At 40.9% G+C, this 24,566-nt stretch overlaps 4 protein-coding genes and 2 long non-coding RNA genes across 11 annotated transcripts; 2 read left to right on the plus strand and 4 right to left on the minus strand.

The window, feature by feature from the left end:
• The first annotated feature begins 87 nt into the window (after nucleotides 1-87).
• LOC108605245 lies at nucleotides 88-19,433 on the plus strand. Its single transcript, XR_001915379.1, has 3 exons — nucleotides 88-99; nucleotides 15,225-15,226; nucleotides 18,892-19,433. It is a non-coding gene; the product is annotated as an uncharacterized LOC108605245 (long non-coding RNA).
• On the plus strand, nucleotides 1,869-9,655 carry LOC108605213 (phosphorylase b kinase gamma catalytic chain, skeletal muscle/heart isoform). Of its 3 annotated transcripts, XM_017994820.1 has the most exons (10): nucleotides 1,869-2,144; nucleotides 2,883-3,725; nucleotides 4,290-4,468; nucleotides 4,525-4,809; nucleotides 4,867-4,957; nucleotides 5,020-5,156; nucleotides 5,223-5,320; nucleotides 5,944-6,027; nucleotides 9,228-9,386; nucleotides 9,458-9,592. In XM_017994820.1, exons 2-10 carry the CDS (start codon nucleotides 3,634-3,636, stop codon nucleotides 9,590-9,592), a joined length of 1,260 nt encoding a protein of 419 aa, XP_017850309.1. In that variant the 5' UTR covers nucleotides 1,869-2,144; nucleotides 2,883-3,633. The 3 variants fall into 3 exon arrangements, with proteins under 3 accessions (XP_017850309.1, XP_017850310.1, XP_017850311.1); XM_017994821.1 differs by lacking the exon at nucleotides 1,869-2,144 and having other exon boundaries at nucleotides 3,634-3,725; nucleotides 9,458-9,655; XM_017994822.1 differs by lacking the exons at nucleotides 1,869-2,144; nucleotides 5,944-6,027 and having other exon boundaries at nucleotides 3,634-3,725.
• On the minus strand, nucleotides 2,138-2,779 carry LOC108605243. The gene is made up of 3 exons (XR_001915378.1): nucleotides 2,691-2,779; nucleotides 2,388-2,553; nucleotides 2,138-2,246 (listed from the first exon to the last, which is right to left on the minus strand). It is a non-coding gene; the product is annotated as an uncharacterized LOC108605243 (long non-coding RNA).
• LOC108605237 lies at nucleotides 10,352-10,858 on the minus strand. Its single transcript, XM_017994850.1, has 2 exons — nucleotides 10,734-10,858; nucleotides 10,352-10,674 (listed from the first exon to the last, which is right to left on the minus strand). Exons 1-2 carry the CDS (start codon nucleotides 10,834-10,836, stop codon nucleotides 10,439-10,441), a joined length of 339 nt encoding a protein of 112 aa, XP_017850339.1. The 5' UTR covers nucleotides 10,837-10,858; the 3' UTR covers nucleotides 10,352-10,438.
• On the minus strand, nucleotides 14,026-17,746 carry LOC108605207 (alpha-(1,6)-fucosyltransferase). Its single transcript, XM_017994810.1, has 3 exons — nucleotides 17,126-17,746; nucleotides 15,817-16,785; nucleotides 14,026-15,746 (listed from the first exon to the last, which is right to left on the minus strand). The coding sequence occupies exons 1-3, from the start codon at nucleotides 17,383-17,385 to the stop codon at nucleotides 15,107-15,109; spliced, it is 1,869 nt and encodes a 622-aa protein (XP_017850299.1). The 5' UTR covers nucleotides 17,386-17,746; the 3' UTR covers nucleotides 14,026-15,106.
• On the minus strand, nucleotides 19,434-24,042 carry LOC108605208. Of its 4 annotated transcripts, none has more exons than XM_017994814.1 (3): nucleotides 23,819-24,042; nucleotides 20,546-21,510; nucleotides 19,434-20,466 (listed from the first exon to the last, which is right to left on the minus strand). In XM_017994814.1, exons 2-3 carry the CDS (start codon nucleotides 21,336-21,338, stop codon nucleotides 19,688-19,690), a joined length of 1,572 nt encoding a protein of 523 aa, XP_017850303.1. In that variant the 5' UTR covers nucleotides 21,339-21,510; nucleotides 23,819-24,042; the 3' UTR covers nucleotides 19,434-19,687. The 4 variants fall into 4 exon arrangements, with proteins under 4 accessions (XP_017850303.1, XP_017850300.1, XP_017850302.1 ...); XM_017994811.1 differs by lacking the exon at nucleotides 23,819-24,042 and adding an exon at nucleotides 22,697-23,444; XM_017994813.1 differs by lacking the exon at nucleotides 23,819-24,042 and adding an exon at nucleotides 21,968-22,056.
• Nucleotides 24,043-24,566: the final 524 nt, after the last annotated feature.

A 24,566-nucleotide genomic window follows, 5' to 3' on the forward strand; every position in this document is an offset into this window, starting at 1 on the left:
TTGCTGACGTTTGAGTCGAGATATACTACTCGTATAATTAATCCAATAAATAAAGCCTCCAACACCTCTAACCAAATATGCACCGCTGCTGTTCCGATCGTTCAGATAGCAACAACCACCTGCGCAACCATTCTGGTGGTGGTGCCTAACAAATCCAAAATCAAAACTAATCGCCAATTCATAAACTACTTCATAAGGTAACTAACCCTCAATTAGCCAGCACACACTATCACATATTAATACACAGATACACATGCACACAAACAAACAGACACACACACACACACACACACATTTGCTTTAAGCACATTGTGTTCAGGTCTCAAACCCTTTTGGTGCTATACTGCAATTTTTTTTGCTACTAACTTTTTACAAAAAAAACATTTGCACACACTTAGAGCAGAGGATAACTAATAGCTTACTCAATTACAGGCTCAACGGCGCTGGGCTTTTATACACCTGTGAAAGCCTCACCAATGGACAGCCTTTTCCAGTTGGGAGTAACACGCTACACTACGCCGGATAGCAGCAACAGCAATAGTAATAGTAATAGCAGCAACGGTAGTCCAGCAGGAGCAGCAGCATCGAATGGTGGCAGTTTCAATGGCAGCGTTCTTGGCATCAGCGATGGCCTCATCAGGAAGCCTGGCAAGGATGTTATCGACGGTGGAGATGCAGCTGACTATCTTAAACCTGCTGCTGGTATTGTTTACAGCGAGGGAGCCCAAAAGACGGATTTATTATATTGAAAAGAGTGCCGATGTCAACGTAGCTTTTGAACAGTTTGGCTTTATATATGTATATTGCAGTTCTGTTAAGCTCAGAGTGCAGTTAAAATAACAGTTTCTGGCTTACCCATATTAAGATTATACATAAAATATTATAAATATATCTATATATATATATATATGTGAACTACATAGATATTATTTGTAAGTTGTAGGGCTTGTGTACAACTAAAGGATACAACTGCAAGTTATTTTTTTTTTTTGATATACATATACTTACTGCGTATCTACATACATAGTACTAAAATATAATTTTGTAATGTATTTATGGCACGAAGGCCCTATTATGAAAATGTATTTGCTAATCTTTGTATACTTTGTATTTGTAATTGTATTCCATTTATGGTAATTATAATTTGTTTTTTTTTTTTTTTTATATCAGTACATTTACATGCATACATTTCATACGATTCATGTACTTTCCATTGTGTAAATGATACAAAAAAGAAATTGCAAACACCGAGGTTGAGCCACTGGTAAATGACAGCCACATTTAAGATCCGTTTTTTAGTATTTATAAACCATAAGCATTAAGCTAAGTAAATATGGTGTAGTCCCACCCAACTCCTTACCCATTCCTCTTTCAATCCTACAGCATTTCAACAACAACAAAAAAATGTATACATTTGCCTCATTAACTTTACATAATTATATACATTATCACATTCGCATCTATTTAATAATTTAAAAGTAAATAAAACTGCTAATTGTATGGCAAATTGTAAAAACGAAATTTTAGATATGTGATTTTGCATTGTCAACGGAATTTTTCTTTGTGAAATTTTTGAATAACTGCATAATTGTCTAACTATAACTTGTTTTTGCAAGATAATAATGAACAATTATTCAACTATGGTCGTTTACAAATAATCAAAGAGTCTTAATCAGCAAACAACAAAAAAAATTGAAGTTAAACATTTTATTCAAAGAAATTCAATAAACTGGATGTATTTAACACATTTATATCATTTGTTTTAGGAATTGATAAAATGAAAAATGGAGTATTTCTGAAACAAGTATAATAGAAAAGAATAGTGTACATACAGATTTTTACATTCAAATTCTTAGTAAACGTTACATCGATACTTATTGATAATTCTAGCTTAACGATACATCGGTACTTATTACATTATCGATGAGTAGTCATGCGCAAAGTGCAGCCGATAGTGGCAAAACACTCGATAGCCAATCGATTTGTTCGACAGTCCGAGCTCTTCGACAAATAAATAAAGTAGTTGTATTGTGATTGTGTTGTGTCCAAAATAGAGAGTTTTACAGCTAATTTAATTCGCCGAATCCAATCAAAAGTTATGCCCGAATACGCAGCATCCTCGCCAGCAGCTAGCCGTGTGCTTGGTGGGTGTACGTTGCGAACTCCCTCTCGCAAATTGTATTACTTTTAACCTTAGTTGACATTGAAATGTACCCGCTAGAGGCGGAGACAGTGCGTCTGCCTGTCTGTGTTGTGTGTTAGAAAAAGAGAACAAATGTGAACATGAACCTGAATCTGCAGCTGTCTGGCCCACCGCACGCCCAACTTTCAAGAGGCAAAGAGCAAGCGCAGTAACAACAGCAGCCAAAAATGCATCTGAAACTCACCTGCTGAGCGAAGGTGGTGGTGATTTTGGTGCAGGCAATAACACGCAAGCAAAGCAAAGCAGAGCAGCAGACAAGCAGCGAAAACTGCGACTGCGGCTACAGCAGAACAGAACAGAAACAGACGATGGCCAGCAGCGTTAGCGTCAGTGATAGTGGGCAGCTTTAACTAGTGATAGTAAATGTGCATTAAAACAGATCAAAACAAACAAGCCAAGAAGAGTGCGAAAGAGAGTGAGAGCAAACGAGAATGAGATGTGTATGTGTGCATGTGTGTGTGTGTGTGAGTGTAATTAATTAACTTACATATGTGGTATAAGTAGTCTGAACGGCAGCGCATTGTCTTCTAGTCCTCTTGTGGCTGATTTTGTTGGGACATACGTTGTGTAATCATTCAATAAGTACTAAATATTTGTTAAATATGCACAAACCAAATGTTTATTCTATTTCATTGAATTTAATTTGATTTTTTGTTCTACTTAAATCGATTTGTTGTAGTTGACACTCGTTATTAATTAAATCAGCAAGCGAAGAAGCTACACCAGCAGCAGCAGCAACAGCTGAGTCTGAGTCCAAGAGCGCGAGAGATTGTGTATGAAGGTGCATGTGTGGAAATGAGAGAGAAACAGACGTTCCCGGCATACAACTTCTATTGCTAAAAAATTTAGCAACGATTCTTACAAAAAGTCAGCACCAGACCAAGCTGCAAAACACCGGCCCGCCGCAGGCGACCGCGACGTTAACAGCGACTGCGACTGCGACGTCAACGACAACGAACTGTTGGTTTTTGAAAGCAAGGAAAACTCAACATCGAAGCAGGCAGCGGCAGCGGCAGCGGCGGCAACAGCAGTAGAAGTAGAAGTAGCGGCACTTTTCAGTCGCAGTCGCAAGCAAGAACTTTGGCACAATTCGTGCATTCATCACCGCAGCAGCAACACGCCGCAAGCAACGTTTTTAAAAATAGTAACGCACGTTGAATGAACAGATATAATAAGAGCGAAACGGACCGAGCGAAAAGAGACAGACAGAGACATAGACATAGAGAGAGAGACAGTGTTTGAAAGCAGAGCGTGTAGTACTATATGTATGTTAATCCAAATTTGAGCAATCTGCCGCCCACATAATATTGCGGATCTGCATTGCGCTTGGCATAAAGAGAGTGTAAAAAGGAAAGATTTAGACTCGTAGACGACGCGCTGCTGCTGTTACTTCACTCTCTAAGAACGCCGCCAAAATTTCGCTAGATCTAATGGCCAAGGACGAGGAGGATGATCTGCTGCCCGATAAGGATGCGGCCAAGGGCTTCTATGCCAAATATGAACCCAAAGAGATATTGGGCAGGTAAGCTTAACTTAACTTACAATCAAATATTAAACTGCCTTGTGCAGAGCATTTGCGGGTGCGACCCAAAGCTGAACCCGTACACGAACTTGAGCCACCCCAAGTCAATGCTGATCGACTACATATGTACATATCAGGTGTTACAATTGTTTTCGCATCTTTCTGCATAGCTTGCAGAAATGTAAACTTTGTTTTCGCTATGACTCAAATTATTGCAACGGAGTCCATTCGATAGCCAATGAGCACCATGCAGTTACGTGAGAATTGTCTGCTGCGCCCGCGTCAGAGCTTCTGGGTCACACACTGTTAACTGAATGAGTCAGTCAAAGGGGAAGGTTGGCAGGCGCGGGCGTTTGTTCACCTTGAGCTGCACTTGTCCAGCCTCTCGGGTTACATTGCGCATTAGTTTTGGGGCGCGTTATCAGCTGGAATTCGTGTAAATTGTAAATCGGATTAGATAAATGAAATGATTGCGCATGCAAAAACAACATGTTCTAACTAACTAACTAACTAGCCCTTCTGATCTGATCTTCGTCACTAACTATCTCTCTTTCGCTTATACAGAGGCATCAGTTCCACGGTGCGCCGCTGCATTGAAAAGGAAACTGGCAAGGAGTTTGCGGCCAAGATCATCGATCTGGGCGCCACCACGGAGGCGGGTGAAACAAATCCATATCATATGCTCGAGGCAACACGACAGGAAATCTCAATATTACGCCAAGTGATGGGGCATCCCTACATAAGTGAGTATTCGTCAGCTACAGACTAATCAGACTTAAACGATTCATTTTATTTACAGTCGACTTGCAGGACGTATTTGAGTCGGATGCATTTGTATTCCTTGTATTCGAGCTGTGTCCCAAGGGCGAGCTCTTCGACTACCTCACATCTGTGGTGACGCTGTCCGAGAAGAAGACACGCACCATTATGCGTCAAATATTCGAGGGCGTTGAGTATATACACGCCAAGAATATTGTGCATCGCGATCTGAAGCCGGAGAACATATTGCTCGATGAGAATCACAATGTAAAGATCACAGATTTTGGCTTTGCCAGGCAGCTGCATGAGGGCGAGAAACTTACAGGTGAGTGCCAAGCCAATCATTCACATTCCATTCAATTATGACATGCAATCTCTGCAGATTTGTGCGGCACGCCGGGCTACCTGGCGCCCGAGACGCTGAAGTGCAACATGTTCGAGGGCTCGCCAGGCTATTCACAGGAAGTGGATATGTGAGTACATCATCCTATAGGCATTAATCAATATATACTTATGCACATCCATCTATTTGCAGTTGGGCCTGCGGCGTCGTTATGTTCACGCTGCTTGTCGGCTGTCCGCCTTTCTGGCATCGCAAGCAGATGGTTATGTTGCGCAACATTATGGAAGGCAAATACAGCTTCACCTCACCCGAATGGGCCGATATTTCTGGTAAATGCTCTAGACCTTAGTCCCGGCATAGGCCTAAACATTATTATTGTATGTGATATTTTGCAGAGGATCCGAAAGATCTGATACGAAAATGTCTAGTCGTGGATCCAGCGCAACGCATCACCGTCAAGGAAGTATTAAGACATCCATTCTTCAATCAAATGGTAAGTGAGGTCGCCTCAGGCCACAGTACACTGGGAAGTCCCTGCATTTACCAACTCCCTAGGCGCTTAGTTTATATATGAGGAATACGAGAGATATAGACTATATATAATTAAATATATATATGTACATAAGTAGTTAGCAAGTACATAAAACACACCACATGCTATATACTAAGTTCACAGACAGACACCAATTTGTATATAACTGAATTTCGAGGCTAGGTAAACCTTATAACTTTGCTGTACCTATAAATAATTCTAAAACTATAAATCACCTTTCGGCAGCCCGATTAACATTTACAAATAATTTTCACAACGCCACATACTTAGTTAGAAAGCTCCCGACCAAAGAAAAAACAAACATACATAAACACTTAAGCTTTTCTTCTTTCGCCTTTTCCATTTTTCTTTTTTTTTTTTTTTTTGTTGGTTTGTTTTAACTTTTATTATAATTTAATTCTTTATTATATACGTACATTTTTCTCTCTTTTTCTTACATATATTTACCAAAAAAAATATATATATATTTATATGTACACAAATCACATTTACTTTATCAACAAACAAACAAAAAACTATGATAATAACGAAAACAAAAATTTGTTAAACTGAACAAATTAAAGTTATTCGAGCAAAATATTGATGGCCTCAAGCGCAGCCTGTCGACCAAGTCCAGAAGAATGAGTCGCATCACTGAAATCGCACTGGTAACGAAATCAATCTGGACTAACCCCAAACTACAATTTAAGCTATATGTAACACTTACAACTGCAACAACAACAACAACAGCAACAACAACAATATTAATAATAACAATAATAAAAGCCATAAAATCAGCAAACAAAACTCAATTCACAATTGTTGCATTTCGTGTTACATTGCATTGCATTGTGTTCTGAATGTTGATCCGACTACAGTTCGATTTTTGAATTGAGAATGTTGCCATGTTCGTTCTGTTATGATATATATGTGTATATCTATTAACATCGTACCACAGCTAGACTTTTAGCCTTAAAGATCGTCTTCGTTCGTTTCATGTTGCAAGTCTCCCGAATGCCAGCATAACCCCAAATACATATGTTAATTTTTATGTACATACATACATCCAACATACGTACGTATACTTAATAATCGCGTCTAAGTGTTAATCGCGTCTTTTAGCTATCTCTTAACCTCATCATCTCTGATTACGTATTATAACCGTTGTTTAAATATTTATGTATGAATGTATTTTGTGCGTTGTCCCCTCACACACGTTCCGTTCACACGATATGTCCGATATATTAATATATAGTAGTACCTACATACATGTATGTGTGCATGCCCCAGAATCTCTCAATTGTCTATAATGCATGCGTGCGTATTCCCATCCAGGATGTTTTCTGAAAAAAACCAATGGCAGTGTCGAACTGAAAAAGGTGCATATAAGACTAGGCGCGTCATCGATAAATTGTGTACATATAGACTAGACTCATGTTTCTGTATCTGTATATTATAAGATTATGTTTTTAAGTACTTTAGCTGATCTAGGATTATGTATTTGAACTTAGGCAAATGCTAAGCAGCTCATATTTATTTATTGTAAGGATCTGGTTTCTCCATTTGTTTTTTATTTTGTTTTACAATTTTCTTCATTTTATTGCGCTCGTAATGTAATCCTCTCGAAATCCAAATGTGATAAATAATTTGTAGGTTCTTATGGGCGATTTAACGCTGGCGCGGCATTCCCCAGTGCCGCACCCACATTCCAATACAAGAACATACCTCAATATGAACGCCCTTGGCGCCAGTACGAGCAACCAAGCGCCGTATAATCGCTACGGCGATCGATCCTATATATACTATAGTGCGCCACAAAGTTCGTATTCATCGAATCGCCTGCGTGATATTGTAACAACGAGCGACCTGGATCCAGAAAAGCTACAGCTACAACAACTCCAGCAGCAGCAGCAGCAGCAACATCAACAGCAGCAGCAGCAACAACAACAGCAACAGCATCTTTATCAACTTCAGCAACAGCAGCAAAACTATCAGTCATTGTCAACATCTGCTGCTGCGGCCGCTGCTGCTTCCTCATCCACAACCGGCGGTACCTCTTCGATGACCTTGACAGCGAGGGTCTACTATCAGCAGCAGCAGCAGCAGCAGCAGCAGCAACAACATGCAGGTGTTGTCGTTGACAGGCGCGATGAGAGAGTCAGAGTTATCGATAACGATAAGGATAATGAACGAGCCAACTCATATTATGAGAGTAGCGCCAATGAGAAAAGTTATTTGTATCCAACTGATCAGGCAGGTTTTATTTTTTACTTTTATTTAATCTAATTTGAATTATTATGACATTTGTCACTTATCCCCACGTATTTAGTTGTACTTATTTTAGTTGATTAATTTAATTTAGCGCTTTTTAGTTGATTTGATTAGTGCACTTGAATTAGCACTTTTGTACTATCAGCAGATGCAGTCATTATACATATACATACATACATACATCACACACAGAAACAAACTGTACCGTGGTAACGGGACTCCAGACTTTATATATATGATCATTCATTCATTCATCTATCTACGCTATTCATTTGAGTTTAGTTAATACAGACAACAAATTTGTATTGATGTAAAGCTCACGATGCAACAGGGTGGTTCAAGTTACATTCATACATACACACAAACATCGTTTGATGAAATCGACGCTTTTGTTTATGCAAAATTTGTTTTTGGTACTGGTAACGACCCTGGTGCATGGCCTTTATTATAATTATATCATTATTATAAACTTTTAATGAATTACTGTTGCAATTTTAGTATTTAGTAAAATACCTCCTTTTATTATATGCACCTTTGTACATAAGCAATGCATACATACATACATCATATGTAAATTGGTATGTACGTGTAAACGCTTTATACTATAGTCTGGGAAATATATGTACATTATTGATGATATCCATCTATATATTCATATATGTGTGCGTGCGTGTGTGTGTGTGTGTGTGTGTGCATGCATTATGCTTTAATTACTATAAAAATACGAAAGAACTCCAATCACTGACAATGTTTCTCTGTTTTATTTTTAATCTCTCCTCTGTATGATTTTGATATCAAACGTTTTGTTTTGTGTGTCATGTTCTCTATCTATATTGTCAGTGTCTCAACGCCCTTATACGATGTGTGTCTATAAGTCGGTGTTGTGGAGACTCCCTTGTGAGTAAACCAAAAACAAAAGCTGACCAAAGCATTACAGTTACAAGTTACAGTTACATTACCATCAGTATTACCATACATTACATATAATTGAGCAGCATGCATATGTATGTGATTATGTAAATTTACACACATACATATGTGCATACATTTTTGTATATATATTGCATACATATGTATGTTGCTTTCTCTCTGTCTGTGTGTGTGTGTTGTCCTTGATCTGCTCGATAAAACAAACATGTCACATTTTGATATTCTTGTGCCCTTATTATTGCTATTGCTTTATTTGCTTTGCTTACATGTAAAACATAAAACATAAATAAATAATACAGAGAGTCTTTCTCTCTCTCTCTCTCTCTCTCTATCTATCTGTCTCACTTCGTTTGCTGCTATCTCGCTCTAATTCGCGCTCACACACACACAAGTTATGTTGCGTACTTAAAATTGTAAATTTGTCTGCTGTCTAAATTAACACACATACACATACACACACACATACATACTAACCCATAAGGTAACAGTGTAGTAGTCAAAGGCACATTTGTTGTACTAAACAATAATTAACTCATTACTCCCATGGCGTATGGACTAAAACATAAAACGTACTAATTAGTAACTCTGAAATATTAACCGAAATCGCCAAGAATTGAATTCCTTTTGTATTAACGTATGAATTCTATTCTATTGTTTGTCTATTTAGCTGCGGAAACAAAGTCGCTTCAATGCGCGCAAAAAGTTCCAATTCGCCATATTAGTGATACGCGCTGTTATTAGAATACGCCGCCTGCGCTTTACGGCTGAGCCGCTTCATGTCGAGGAGGCCATACGTGATCCATATCGTGTCAAGGTGCTGCGAAAGGTAATATCCACTTCCCTTTGTAATTGTCTTTATTTTATTTGCTTTCTATTTATATTATTATTGCATTGCAGGTTATAGATGGATGTGCCTTCCGTGTTTACGGTCATTGGGTGAAGAAGGGTGAGGGCCAGAATCGTGCCGCTCTATTCGAAAATACTCCGCGCACCGAGCTCCACGCGCTCTACATTAATAATCTCAGTCGATAGGGCACAAGCTGCTATCGAACCCAGACCCAAGCCCAAGCCCAAATCCAAAAAGATAAAAATCAAGCAAGCAGACACACATACGCACGCAATCACTCATTATAAGATTTAGCAAAAGTTACTACTACTACTACATTGAAGAGGAAGAGTAAGAAAAAGAAGAAGAATTTTAAAAGTGACACCAAAACGACTTGAAAATTAATTCTACTAATCAGAAGATTCTTATTTTTATACACATACTTGCATACACACATACATATGCATATGTATTTTTAAATAATATTTGGTTTTTTTTTTTGCTACATATACTATATACATATACATATGTATATACATATATTTATGGCTTTGTTTATGCGCTGGCAATCGTCGTCACAGATAACGTGTAAGAGCTAAAGTTTAGAAAATAGTGAAATCTAAATTGTTTGCTGAACCACACACACACACAAAGCCTACAAAAGTTTATTAAGCTCCGGAGCATAATTTTTAGAATAGATTAATTGACCCAGCAAATCAACGTAAATACCTACAAGCAAATAAACTATGCGTGTATCTTCTGTATGTATCCCAATTTAACAAGCAAACATAAGTACATTTGTACATTCATAGATGCATACGAAACTTTCTGTTAATGATTTTATTAAATTATTTTATTGTAATGCTAAGCGTTTACTTTTTAATTGTTATGTTGTAGTATACAAAATAAATACAAGAAAAACACAAAAACAAAAACGCGCAAAAAAAAACGATATTAAAAATAAGCAATAATTTGAAAATAGAACGGGCACAATCAATTTAAGGCTCAGCGAACGATCGTCTCAAATCGATTACCGATTAACGATAAGCGCTTTAAATGTGCTTGGAGCAATCGTAGGTGCGTTCGCAGCATTCAGGATAGTTGCGATTTGTGTCGACAAAGTCACGCAGCTTGCAGCCCTTGGGTGGCGCCACAGCTTGACAGGTGCGGAACTGGACGCGACCATCACCCAGGCAGGTGATACCGGCGCAAGGATGGTTGGGCGCCTTGCCAGACTCGCCGGGCGACATGACAGAGTTCTGGCTCAACACACACTTGCCGGGATGAGCTGTAAGTTTGAAGTTAGTTAAACTACATTCTTGGTAGCTAAGCTCTCTGATTACTTACCAGCATTGCTAAAATCGGCACGAGCAATAGCCGCCTGCGCCTGATGGCTAGACAGGATGACAATGGCGGCAACGAGGAGAGCAGCAATACTATAGGCCGACATGTTGTTTAGCTTGTTGTTGGATTTGAGGGAACTGGAGCTGGAGCTGGAGCTGGGATGGGAGTTGGAACTGGAACTGGAGCTGGTACTGGTGCTGCTGCTGATGTGTTGTCAATTGGGATGTTGGTCCGCAAGTGCTGTTGGGTAAGTCGAGACGACAATGTTTTATACGATTGCGATTGCTGTTATCAAAAGGCAAAAGCCCAAAGCCCGTGTGACGGCTTATCGAGTCGCCAACTGATCTCAGCTGAGCTGAGCTGAGCCGTTGACTTGACCTTGTCCAATGCATATGGCTATATCGCTGCTTTTCGCGCCCATGCCGGTTTATTGACAGCCAGCTGCCTGTTTGGCTGCTTTTGCTCTGTTGTTATTTTTTATTTCATTCTTATTGTTGTTGTTTTTGTTTTTGTTTGCGGCATCGGCGTCGGCGTCAGCGACTTCCCTGCGGTTCATTGAGTACTTAATTATATCACACATACGCACTTGTGTACATGTGTGTACATGTGTGTATTGATAATACGCAATAAATAATTTATAATTTGCTTTTATACAAATACTTACACACACAAATATGTGCGTAATTAGTTTAATATTTTGAGCTTAGTGAATTGTTTACGATCCGATCCGGGCACTGTACTTATCACGTTTCGCATTTCCATTTCCCCTGCTTCGTGGTATTGTCGGACGCCTGGCGCCTGGTTTCTTGTTAATTAATTTTTTGTTTTGGGAATTTTCGGTCGGCAGCAACATTCCAGAGCCCTCGAACTTGGACCATGACTGCGACTTTGACAGTGACTGCAACTGTGACTCATCGCACACAAATCATGAAGCGTGTGCACTTTCACCGTCTACCTTGGAGGATCTTGAACTTGAGAGCCCCCACAAGCGGAGTTCAAAATAGCAAATCACCTGGAGCAATGACACCCAAATATATACATATAATATATGCGTTCGAATACATATTTTATATGCTTATAATTGTTTAAAAACGACAAATGATACCAAAGTAATAAGCTCTCAATGCTTTAGCCCTACTTTGCTTGAAAATCGAACGATTCTCATTTTGTTCTTCACTTCTTCATAGAAATATAGATTTCAATCTTTATGAGCCAGAGATATTTTAAGCAAGCTTAATACTCTCTTCTACTCCCAGGTGCCGGAGCATCAGCACATGCCGCAGTCGAGGCTTCTACTAAGATTACAGTGTGCGCTCATTCGAAGTCTCTATGAGCGGCTCGCACTTGAGGGTGTGGCCTAGACTCTCAGAGTCCGAGTTCGAACTTTCGAAGCCGTTGAGCATAGCAGGGACATATCAGCGAACACACACCTACTTCAATTGTCGAAGACATCAAGCAAACGGCTCGAGTTGGTGACGCAGCCAAGTAACTTATATTGCTATCAGCTATAGGCAGCTACATCATGCAGGCATGGAGCGAAGCTGGACGTGACACCATGGATACATTGCCATTTGTAAGGCTTAGTTGCTAAATTTTAATATTATTAACAAAACTCTTTGACAATAAATAAACAATTATTATACAATACGCGACTTCTTCTTATTATTTGGAGGGGATACAGGCTTTCGGTTCAGCTGGTAGGACGAAAAAATGCTGAACAGAATGACTTGGCCAATGAACTTGATATATGGTCAGCAAGTTCGTTGCTTAAGTCTTTTTTGTTTACATTTTGTATGGAAAATTTCCCTGCGAAACGGTCGTTTTTATCTCCTGCTCCTTCGTTATCCTTTCAATTCCAAAAGGACATACGTTTTCGTGCTCCTGGGCATGGACTCTATCAAACTGCATACCAGGATGACTAGGATTGCACAAAAAAATTTTCTGAAAAAATTTGCAGGGGGTTGTCGCAAAATGTGGCCCGAAAACACAAAATGTCCTTTTACTCGGATACTACAAGGACTACAAGGATGTCCTTTGGTGTCCAAGTAGTGCTCCTTGAGAGCTTTCAGAATATACCATCCGAAGGACGAAAGTCCTTACAGGAGCTGAGAAAAACAGTAATTTTCGTATACAGAAAATAGCGAATATCTCCTGAATCCTTGCCAGGATCAGGACGAAATTGGTGCTAAACGATTCCCTTTTAAAAGGACTATCAGATTGGTGAAGGACATCCAGATCGTCCTTGTGGTTCCGGAGGAAATAGGGATTTTGTGTTTTTGACCACTTCACTCGCGCCCTGAGGCTGAAATTTTCTAAGTTGATGGACATTTAGATGACCCCATATTTTTTTGATGGCAATCGATAAAGTCTCGTCCTGTGAGTGCCGGAAACCAAGAATTTTGGAAATGCGACCTAATCCTGCCGAGATATGGCCAAGTATCTTTAGAGGATTGTCTGTGCTTGGCAGCCCTTTGTGGTATGCAACACTTTTTGCAAAACTATTGCAATGCAAATTAGCATTGCATACTTTTAGGATTGGTAATTTGCGGAGACAACAACCAACAAAATCATTCCATTGCATACTTTAAAGAGCTGCCAACCGCCGACAATCCTCTAAAGAAAAGTGGCCATAGCTCAGCAGGATTAGATCGCATTTCTAAAATTCTTGGTTTCCGGCACTCACAGGACGAGACTTTATCCTTGTAGTATCCGAGTAAAAGGACATTTTGTGTTTTCGGGCCACATTTTGCGACAACCCCCTGCAAATTTTTTCAGAAAATTTTTTTGTGCAATCCTAGTCATCCTGGTATGCAGTTTGATAGAGTCCATGCCCAGGAGCACGAAAACGTATGTCCTTTTGGAATTGAAAGGATAAGGAAGGAGCAGGAGATAAAAAACGACCGTTTTGCATGGAAATTTTCCATACAAAATGTAAACAAAAAAGACTTAAGCACGAACTTGCTGACCATATATCAAGTTCATTGGCCAAGTCATTCTGTTCAGTATTTTTTCGTCTTGCCAGCTGAACCGAAAGCCTGTATCCCCTCAAAATAATAAGAAGTCACGTACTGTATAATAATTGTTTATTTATTGCCAAAGAGTTTTGTTAATAATACTAAAATTTAACAATTTTACGACTAAAATTAGACATAAATGTTGTTATCACAAATAATAATGACTACATACAAAAGAATACAAATAAAGAAACATTAACAAAGCAACTTTAAAGTTGAGCTATTGTAAAGAATAAAAATACAAAGAATGTATTAATGCTTTAATTAAAATAAAAGTAATTGAGTCAGCATGCCTTCAACAGGACTAGCAGCAATTGTTATTGTTATTGCCGCAGATGCTGATGATGTTGTAGCCCTCAGGATGAGTAACTCTTCAGGATGTGTGTAGATCCGACTGAGTAGCCAGGTATCGTTTATAATGAAGTCCTGCGTTCGCTGCACTTATCTATATTTAAAATGCTTATGGATTATTGAAAATACAAAAGCAAATTGCAATCAGGCCTGGCTGCCTTGCTTTAAAGCCCGATAATATTTATGCTTATAGTATAAAAATTGAGTTTTACGTTTGGTTTACAATTAAAACATATCTATTTATTTACTCGTTATTTGTATATTGTGTTTTCTATTTGTGTGAGTTTTTGCCTATGTTACAAGGGATAAATTATATTGCGCGTATTTGTATCCTACAACATGCATATGCTTGAGCAATGCACAAATATGTATGTATATAGTATATGTGTTTAGTATATATGTATATCGCAGGCATATACATATACACATATGTATATGCCTTTGTACATATATGTACATAAATTGTGTATAAGTATTTCTATATGTACTTGCATATTCTTGTCAACATTTATCATTAAGTTTTAATCGTCTTACAAAGAATGCGAAGAATTAGAGGTACGTTTTCTAAAATAATTCTGAATCCGATTCCCAACGGATCGGCACAACTTTATGCTTACCATTTAAATTTGTTTTATGTATGAATGTACTACATATATATAAATATATGTAGTATATATGTATGTAAAACAATTTGCATATGCAAAACTGGGACAATAATTTTGAGAAAAGTGTGTGCCACAATGCTTTGGAAATCGTGTGAGAAAATATGAGTTATCCAACGATGTAGGTTTGACTAAACCTAAGGTATTGGCTACAAGAGACTTCAAATTTGTCGAGAATTGAGATTCGAAATTGTTGCTAACTATTTTTGTGTGTTTGTTTAGTTTTGTTCTCAATTGCTGCTGCTGCTGATGTTAACACGGAATGTAAACAGAGCAAGCTCAACTGATGCTAGAAAGAGAGATAGTATAGAGAGATTCAACGAACTGTGCACGGGACAGTGGACGGAGCTCAGATGCCAGCGTAGAGGGGCAGCTTGGCTGTTTCCACCTTGTCCACCACCTTGAACGAGGGGAAGAGCCCGCCCTGATTAGTACGCGTATTCTTGCCCTTGGAGTTGCCATCCCAGTGGTTGCCAGCAACCGAGACCAGATCGCCCACCTTTAGCTGAAGATCCTCGTGGGAGCGAGGCTTGTGCGCAATGACAGCGCGACGATTGTGCGGATTCTGTCCACCATAGTAATAAATGTCGTCCAGCGATTTAAAGCGATGCGCTGCATCCGGATACATGGTCTGCATTATCTCATACGCCACACGGCACACCTGCGAGGAGAATGTGCACACCACATAGTCCGACATGGACAGCAGATGAATGTCCAAAATGATGCCATTTAATGCAGTGCCCGTGTACCGTGTGGATACCGCCGCCATGCGTGCCACCTCCGGATCACCAATGATGGTATACTGTGGATACTTTCGTCGCGCCTCCTCAATGACATGCGCATCGTCCGAGGCGAGAAAGATGCGGCGAACCACAGTAGTTCCATTAATCTCCAGCGTGCGATAATAGTCCTCCACATGCGTCATATACTCCTCAATGCCATGGAAGGCTGCCTCGGTGCCGACCTTGTCTGTTCGACGCACATGCACTCTAAATGGCAAAGCAGAACAGATATGTTAAACTAAAGCAGTCAGTACAAAAGATTCAGTTCAGCACTTACCCTACAATGGGTCGCTCCCAGCCTAGATTACGCATGCCGGCGTTCAGAAAGTCTCGCGTTGCAGTTTGTGGACGGAGCAGATATTTAAGAAACTGTCCCACCCACCAGACAATGGGATCGCCATGCAGTCGCTTTAGTCGAGGTGCCAAATCCTCTGGCACAGCCAGCGGCAAATATGGCGGACGCGGCATTAGCGAGTCAATGATGGGCAGCACCAGCACCTGGGTATTAGACTTGCCCGGCCAGTTGTAGGCATTGGCTGTGCCCGCATCATGGCAGCTATTCGACACCGGACGAAACACTTCCTCCCAGCCACCCTTGTGATAGCGCCAGCCACGCGACTTGAGAATCAGAGTGCGCTCCGTGGCATAGGCCACAATAAAACAATAGACCACATGATGCAGTTGGCAGCCATAGCCACAGCCCTTGTTTAGCTTGCAGACAAGCTTACGTGCCGTTTGGCAGTCTGTGGGATTTTGCAAATGATGCAGGCGCCGCTGCACCAAGTCGCTCAGCTCGTTTGACTCCTTTTCACGCCATGCTTCGTAGCCATCGACGCGACGCAGCTGCTCCATGTCGCTTAGCAGCGAACGCTTGTGCTCTGCACCCTGTAACAGCACCTGCTGTATAGACTGCTCCAGCTCCTTCCCGCTTCCATTTGAGCCAGTAGCCACCAGTCGACCTATTTTGCCCAGCTCACTGCTAAAGTAATTCCAAATCTCAGCTATGTTTGTTTGCACACGCCGGCGCGTCAACTCATATTCAAGACTAGGCTCCACGCCCGCTTGCCCGCCTAACTCCTGCTTTGGCTCAGAGCCGACAGTTGCTGCTTCGCCATCCGCCTGCGCTACATCGAAAAGCGCCGGATCGACCAGCGCATCACCGCCAGCCATTAATCTATTTGTATTTTGCGCATCGCTCTCCAGTCGTTGAATTAGCTTCTGTGCGCTCTGCTTGTCTAACTGCTCGCTGTAAAAGCCAACAGATAATAACAGCAATTAGCATGTACAAATCTATATGTAAATTAATGTGTATACATACGCGTCTACATATGAATCTGTGTTAATGTGTGCGTGTGTTTACGTATGCTTGCGTCGTAATTCGCCAGCGTGTCGTGGCATAAGCAGCAAAGAATACAGAAATTCTAAACGAGTGCTTTTTTGCATATTGTAAGAAAAAATGAAACGCAGGGGCGTTGTTGATAAGCTTAAGCCGCTTGTGGCATGTAGATTGGTGTGTTTGTTTACATGCACGCAGAGGCACACACACACACGCTCACACACAAACACAGATATGAAGAGGTACTCACCTCATCAACTCATCAATGAGCAGCTTGAGCTCCTCGTTACGCTGCCTGGTGTGCTCCAGCAACTGCAGCGCTTGGTTGATGCGCCGCGTATTGATCTCGCTCTCACCTGTGGTTAGTGATAGGGGTCCTTGACTGCCTTGGGTGATTGTCAGCTTGAGTACAAACACAAAGAGTAGCACCATCCAGGCAAATACAAAGATAATTAGCGCACGCACCCATGAATAAGCCGATGTGCCAAACAGCTGTCGCACCAGCAACATTGTATATAAATAAACTGTGAATTTTGAATTGCTCCTAAGCGCCTTACACGACGCCCCCTAAAATCGTGTTGGCCGTATTTTTGACCGTGTTTATGACGTTGTTGTTCTACTATTTAACTCCTTATTGTTGAGCGGGTGCTTGTGGCAAAGGCCGAGAGTATTGGTGCCTGCAGCACACATAAATCATGGATTCTTATACAAAGTTTTTCGTATTTGGCGCATAGTCACAACTTTTTTTTCTATCTTCGGGTTTTTAACAAGTGCAATATGTACATTCGCGGCGATCGCTTGGAGCTTAAAGCCCGACAACAACAACAATGGTAAGGTAATTACAGAACCACACGATTAGAGCTCAATAGAAAAAAATAATAAAAATATAATGCCAAATAGGAGACTATCGGTATCGTATCGATATAGACATGTATTCGCTAATCCGATAGACAACCACATCCCTAATCGCGCATTCGATACAGGCACAGATAACGCGATAGGCAGCTAAGTGAGGATAATCGACAGACCAAGGCGCGCAAATCAAACTGACGAAACGCTGTTCATCGTCAATTTCTGACTGTTTAGATCCTGAGGAGTCCACGGTGTGGACCGTAAAGTTGAAGTTGAATGCGTTGAATTTGTGTGCAAATGTGGGGTGTACTCTTAATATTTCACAATTTATTTGGACTTATGCTATTAATAAAAATGTTCATAATTTTGAGATGGTTTTTGCATGTTACAGAAACGGGAACAATTTCAAATTCCACGCCGAAGTAGTAGAACTTAAATTTACCGTGACTGGTCCGAGACTGACACACATACTTCAAAATGCCAATTCTTGGTTGGCGCCAATTCGCAATTAAAATTTAGTTTGTTAAATCAAATAAAAAATTATTATCATAAATTATAAAAAATTCAGTATTATATATAGTATTTTAAAAAAAAGTCGTACACATAAATTATAAATTATATTATTACAATTACGACCACAAAAATTTCGAACTGCTTTGAATGAGTGGTTTTTGTAGTTTGTTAAATTGATGGTGTTTCTTGTTGTTTTGCTTAGTCGCGATCCGCGACATTTAGTGCTCCATGAGTAATGTGTTTATGTGTGTGAGTGTATGTATATTTATGCAAGTGTGCATGTGCGTTGGGCATGTGTAGTGTATATGATGTGCGTTGTATGTTGTTTGCTGTTGTTGTTGTTGTTGATGATGATGATAAGAGAGTGGGGAGAAGTGAGAGGGTGCAGGACATGAGAATTATGCCAAGGACGATGAGTTCATGCGACAAGTTTTTTTTTGATTTATTGTTAAATTTTAATACTTATATAAATTACTTTTATTATAATTATTGTTTTTTGTTATTTTTTAATCCATTTCTTGTATGTAGTGGGCAACTGCGGCATTTGTAAATTTTAATATGTAAATGTTGGTTTTTTTGTTTTGTTTTGTTTACTATTCGTTATCTTTTTTGTTTCATTGTGTAAAAATATCAATTTTTCTGCTTTAATAGTTCCTATGTTGTATGTATGAATTTGCATTTCGTTACTCATTTAATTTTCTATTAACGCTGCTGTAATAAAGGAGAGTCCGTTATGGCCATTTCTCATCATCAATTATTATTAGTTTTCTTTTTGTTTACCATTTTCCTTTCTGCATATATCCACATTTTAATCATAATCTCCTTTTACGCTCGCACTATGTCCTATATATTGTTTTTCTTCTTCTTTTAATTACTATATATTCTCTTTTGATGTGTGCAGTTTAGTTTTTGTTTAATAAAAAAATGGGGCATCCTGGTACTGGTTCTGTTTCTGTTTAACGGGCAATGCACTTGCCCAGCAGCTCTGCGGCTTACGTTAATGTTAATGTTACTCTTGTGTTGCTCTTGTGATCTCTGTGCTGTGCTTGGTTATAGTTCTCTATTCGTTCTCCATTCTGTTCTCGTTGTGGGTGCTGTATGGTTTGTGAGTGTATGGTGTGTATTTAGTGTGGTGTGGTGTGTGTGTGTGTGTGTGTGAGTGTGTGTGGTGTGTTTGTTACACTTCTCGTATATGTTTTGTATATATATGTATATTATATATTATATGTATAATTAGTTGCTTAATGGTAATTTTTCTTTTTGAATGTTGTTGTGGCAAAGTGTAGGTAATGTTGCTCTCTCTTTCTCTCTGTCTCTCACTTTATATCGACGACTCAACTGCACTACATGTCTTTCCACCAGATACGCAGATACGTTACCCGAAGAGGACACCGATTTTGATTTCGATGCCGGGCTTGGGTTTGGACTCCTGGGCATCGGCTGCAGCTCAATCGCTGCGCATTTTCTTCAGATCCGGTGATTTATCACCGACAGCAGAATTCGCGCTTGTCTCCATATCGCAATGCAGCGCTGATCGCTTCTGCCCAATGGAGGGCGCCGTTAGCATCGCTTCCGCCGTCGTTCCCTCTGACAGATGCTGCAGCTTGTTGCTGGCACGCAAATTGCTGCTGCTGCTGTTGCTCTCATCAGCCTCTAGCTCTTCGTCCTCATCATCATCCTCATCCTCGTCGTCTCCCTCCTCATCGTCCTCGTCCTCCGCAACAATGGCGTTAGTAAGCCCAAGAATGCCATTGCCGGCAGTGCCATTACCATTTCCGTTGGCGGCAGCTGCTCCTACTCCAATTGCAACTGGGACAACTTCTGTTGCTGTTGACTGCGCAGCACTCTGACCATTGTGCGGCGTAGCTTGTGTACCAGCTGATGCTGCTACTGCTGCTGCTGCGGCTGCTGTTGCTGGCAGTCGGTTGCCAGTTGTCTTTAGTGGCGCCTCCAGGTTACTTTCCGAGTCGGAGGCAAGCGGTGTGCCACCACCGAGCGGCTCACCATCCTCTGTCGATGTGGTGGCTGTAGTCTGTGTAGTGTTGTCATCAATGATCGGCTCCTGTGAGGTTGAATCGTTCGAAACAAAGTTCGAGTCACCATCCTGCAGGGCGGCAGTGTTACTGTTGTTCTTGACGGCATCCGAGGCGCTCAACGGCGTCAAGGCAATCGGATTGGTGTTTTCATTTTCAGTTTCCGATTCTGTGGCCGTGTTGCGTCCGCCACCTGCTTAAACACAATAAAACATAATTAATCAGAGAAAAACTAAGCTACCAAAGAGTAAGCAGGGAAGTTGTTGACATACCTGCACCCAGACTTTCATCGTCAACATCAACGCCGACGCCATCGTTGGTGTCCTCGCCATCGAGTTCTTTGCTGTTGCTGGTGGACTTGCTAAGGCTGCCATTTGTGTTGATTGCAGTGCCGGGCGGAGGCATATCATCGAGCAGCTCCGGACTAAGATCGTTGGCCACGTAGTGCGCCCAAAGTGCCAATTCGACGCGATGTGGTGACCAGTGCGGCGTATCGCCGCCAACCTCAGCATTCAGACGCTCCACTGTCGACTGTATGTGTTGCACAAAGTTGAGGTACTCCTTGGTCGTGTAGTCGATGCCTTCGATCTCGGGTATGGCCATCAGACACTCATCAGCCATAAAAGGCGCCGAATCCGGCGCGGCGGCTGTCAGCAGGGCGGATGCCATTGTGGTGCCGACACCCTTGAGGTTTGATAAAGCTGTAATCGCCTGCTCCAGATTTGGTAGCTTGCGGAAGGCCTTCTTGGTCTCCTGCATAACAGCACGCGGCGTATTCACCTTGACCAAGTACGATAGCTGCGGATAGAATTTGCCGCGAGACTGTTTCCACTTCATGGTCTGCACCAGCTCATCATACACCAGATGCGCATCCTTCCCTCGTGCCTTTATCAAATTAGGCAGCTCGTTCTGATACCACTGATCCAAGCGTATTAGCTCCTGTGGCTTCTTGCTGCGCTTCTCCGCCTTCATCTTCAGCACCTGCGGATACAGCTTGTAACAGTATTCGAACTGTGAGGTGCTGCCGTTCTCGAAAAACGATGCCGTGGCTTTACCGTTCGACATTATGCTCTTTTTTTGATCGTTGCTATGGGGCCTGGGAGATAATGATGGTTATGTTGGTTGTTTGGTGAAGACGAAGAGAATGCAGCACTGAGATGTTGCCACAAGCTCTTACTGTGCCTTGATCTGTCTGTTGTCTTTTATATGTATTCTTTTATCCTTTTTACTGTTAATGCTATTTATCGATAAGAGAACGTAGTTTTTTCAATCGTTTTGTTTTTGTTGTTTATATTTTTGTTGTTGACGTTGTGTTGTTCAGCGCCGGCGAAACGTTGGCATGAAAATAGAAGAAGAAGAATAGGTTAGTTTAGTGAGCAAAAAGGCGCACATACATATGTACATATTCAACAAAAGAGAACCAAATTAGCAGTACAACATTTACATTCATACATATGTACATACATACATCTATGTACATATGTATGTAGTATGTACAAATGTAAGTGCGTACATATATCCAATGCACATATGCGTCTGTGCATTTGCATGTGTGTAGCTTGTGTCAGTTTGTACGTCTGCTTTGGCTAAATAATTGTTAATTTTAATAACTGTAACTATCTGCTTCTCGCACTCTCTTTCTCTCACACTCTCTTCCTGGCAATTTATCAACATTTCCAATAAACGATAATCACATTTCATTTGCAATTTGCAATTTTCAGCGCACAGCACAGCACCAAATCGAATTTTTACTCTCCACTAAAGCAGCAGTAGCCGTAGTTCCACACAACACACAGTCAGTCAGTCGGCAGTCGGGTTCTTTTCAGTCTTTCGTTGTCGGTCTTTCGCACGCACACCAGCAAACATGCACACAAATACACGCTCACAAAAACAGCACGCACACTACCACCACACACACACTCACTTACACACGACATACATAAATGCACACATACACATTTATATATGAATGCGAAACGGGGCAATGAAATTTCTTTTCATATATTGTATTTTGAATATGGGAAAAAGGAAAGCAACAACAAAAACAACAAATAGCAGCAACAACTGTGTACTGCTGCTGCTTGTAGCAGCGCAGCGGCAACGACCAGCGAGAGAGACCGACCAGCCAAATAATAAGATTCATCAAAAGCGCGATACGACGAATTGAATTTACATTTGTGTATTTTGCACAAACTAACAAACTAAAACATAACATCATTGAGGCACAGTTTGTTGAGTTTGAGAGCTGTTTGTTGTCGGAGTCGCAGGCAGTCGCAATCACAATCTCGTAGCCGTAGCCGTAGTCTCAATTTCAGTCAGTTTCAGTCTTGTTAGCCGTTGCCTTAGCCAGAGGCCAGCGAAATGCGAACGCGAACGTGAATATTTATTCGTATATGCGAATGCAGCTGCTGCTGTGTGCTTACCTTTAAAGCTGTTTTTTTTTTTGTACAAAAAAATGTTTTGTTGCTTCTGTGGTTCCACTGCTTGCCGCTCTCTCGGTGTCAAGGCTTAGACGCTCTTGGCTGGGCTTTATATTATTATTGTGTATGTTATTCTTATTTAATTATAATTTCTTGTAATGCGTTACGACCGTTTTCTCGTACTAAGTATCTCTTTTTTTATATTGAATATTAAACAATTTCGCTTGCGACCCGCCGCTTTAGTTGCCGCCTGTCTTTCGTTCTGTCCACAGCGAGGCAGTCAGCCAAACAACCAGAGTCAGAGCCAGCCAGCTATAAAGCTGGCAGTCGTAGTAGTCGTCGCTCTGCCTCTGCCTCAATAGCACAGTGGCGTCGCCGAACGGGGGCTGTTGTAATGCAGAAGGATGCAGCTGTACAGCAACAGAGCACAACAGAACAGAACAGAACACAGCAAAAAATGAAAAACTTCAACAATTGCAGGAGCGCCCCTTATCTCTACAGCTCGAACCGAATTACCACAACTGGCACTCAAGCTGTTGTATCTTGCATTTGACAGTTGAAGCAGCGCACCCCTTGTTGCCGCACGACTGTGTGTAACTATAGCTGTAGCTGTAGCTATGGTTGTGTACGCACCGCTTTATCGTCGTTTCCACTTTCAAACGTTCATTCGTATTCAATGTTTGTCGCTGTTCGCATTCACTGGCAGTGTAGCATTTGACACCGGCGTCGCTCAGCGTCCTACGGGGGTTGCAACTGTTGTAGTTATTTGTGTTGTTTTTTTTTTTTTTTTTTAATACGCATGTGTACACACATCAGTTGACGATCAACAATGGCATTAATCCGGTATGCGAAATAAGAATTGCGTCCCTGTTATCGGCGCCCCTGCCAATTTATCGCTTCATATACATTCACATTCAAAATGCTATGGATGTGCATGTGTGTAGTGTACGTGTATATACATATGCATGGATGTACGCTCGTTATTGTATGGTCGTGTGCTCGCTAGCATTCGTTCGTTACCATCTGCGGCTTTCTCGTCGTCTTTAGCGTCATTTGCGCTTTGCCATCCTGATTCGTTGTCGTTGGTCGTTGCTGTTGTTGTTGTTGGCTCATTTTTATACTTACCCTATTCGTCGATTTTGACGACGCGTATAGCAGCTGCAATTTAGCTCGCTCTCTGTAGCTGTTGACTGTTTGTGGTTCGCTTATTTTTACCCTATGTTCGTTTCATGCACACACACACACACACACGCTCACATCTGTATCCGTCATGTTCACGTTCCATACACACATGTTGTTGCTGTTGCTGAAGCAGGGTTGCCACATCGAGCGTTAATATCAACTTCAAACGAGTTTTACATGTACGAAATGTGAATATGAATCTGAAATTCGAATCAGATATTGCCAGCAATTGCATGAAAGAAACAATTGCTGCTGCCACTGCAAATTATTAATGATAATTATAATTATGCGACGCTTGATGGTTGAACGACGACATTGGTCGCTGCTTCTCTCGTTCTATCTCTCTCTCTCTCTCTTATTCCTCTATCGTTCTATCGCTCTTTGTACAAATATACCCTGCAATATAGCGAAAGCTAACTACATACAAAAGTTTAAAAGCCGTAGATACATTTATAGCGTGTAGTATGGGCTAAGGCGTAACACACGGATGCACAATGGTGGTGTTCGTGAGCCACGGGCTAATACACGCAACTAATACTCAGGAAATTATTTTGAAATCCACTATTGTTTGTACATACAGCTGTGTTCATGGAAAAAGCCAACAAATTGGGTTGGCCAACAAAAGATCGACTTAATACTGAATAAATGTAGAAAACATTTGTAAGATATGTGAAAATAAAAAATACAAAAT

This window comes from Drosophila busckii, chromosome X (assembly GCF_011750605.1).
Source record: "Drosophila busckii strain San Diego stock center, stock number 13000-0081.31 chromosome X, ASM1175060v1, whole genome shotgun sequence".
NCBI classification, from domain to species: Eukaryota; Metazoa; Arthropoda; class Insecta; order Diptera; family Drosophilidae; genus Drosophila; species Drosophila busckii.

What these genes read in the sequence shown, in the direction of transcription:
- LOC108605213 (XM_017994820.1), top strand. Translation starts at nt 3,634, where the DNA reads ATGGCCAAGGACGAGGAGGATGATCTGCTGCCCGATAAGGATGCGGCC. An exon ending in CCCAAAGAGATATTGGGCAG is followed by an intron (nt 3,726 to 4,289) that starts GTAAGCTTAACT and finishes TCGCTTATACAG; the next exon opens with AGGCATCAGTTCCACGGTGC. An exon ending in GCATCACTGAAATCGCACTG is followed by an intron (nt 6,028 to 9,227) that starts GTAACGAAATCA and finishes TTGTCTATTTAG; the next exon opens with CTGCGGAAACAAAGTCGCTT.
- LOC108605237 (XM_017994850.1), bottom strand. Translation starts at nt 10,836, where the DNA reads ATGTCGGCCTATAGTATTGCTGCTCTCCTCGTTGCCGCCATTGTCATC. An exon ending in TGCCGATTTTAGCAATGCTG is followed by an intron (nt 10,675 to 10,733) that starts GTAAGTAATCAG and finishes TCAAACTTACAG; the next exon opens with CTCATCCCGGCAAGTGTGTG.
- LOC108605207 (XM_017994810.1), bottom strand. Translation starts at nt 17,385, where the DNA reads ATGTTGCTGGTGCGACAGCTGTTTGGCACATCGGCTTATTCATGGGTG. An exon ending in CTCATTGATGAGTTGATGAG is followed by an intron (nt 16,786 to 17,125) that starts GTGAGTACCTCT and finishes TGGCTTTTACAG; the next exon opens with CGAGCAGTTAGACAAGCAGA. An exon ending in TGGGAGCGACCCATTGTAGG is followed by an intron (nt 15,747 to 15,816) that starts GTAAGTGCTGAA and finishes TTTGCCATTTAG; the next exon opens with AGTGCATGTGCGTCGAACAG.
- LOC108605208 (XM_017994814.1), bottom strand. Translation starts at nt 21,338, where the DNA reads ATGTCGAACGGTAAAGCCACGGCATCGTTTTTCGAGAACGGCAGCACC. An exon ending in CGATGAAAGTCTGGGTGCAG is followed by an intron (nt 20,467 to 20,545) that starts GTATGTCAACAA and finishes GTGTTTAAGCAG; the next exon opens with GTGGCGGACGCAACACGGCC.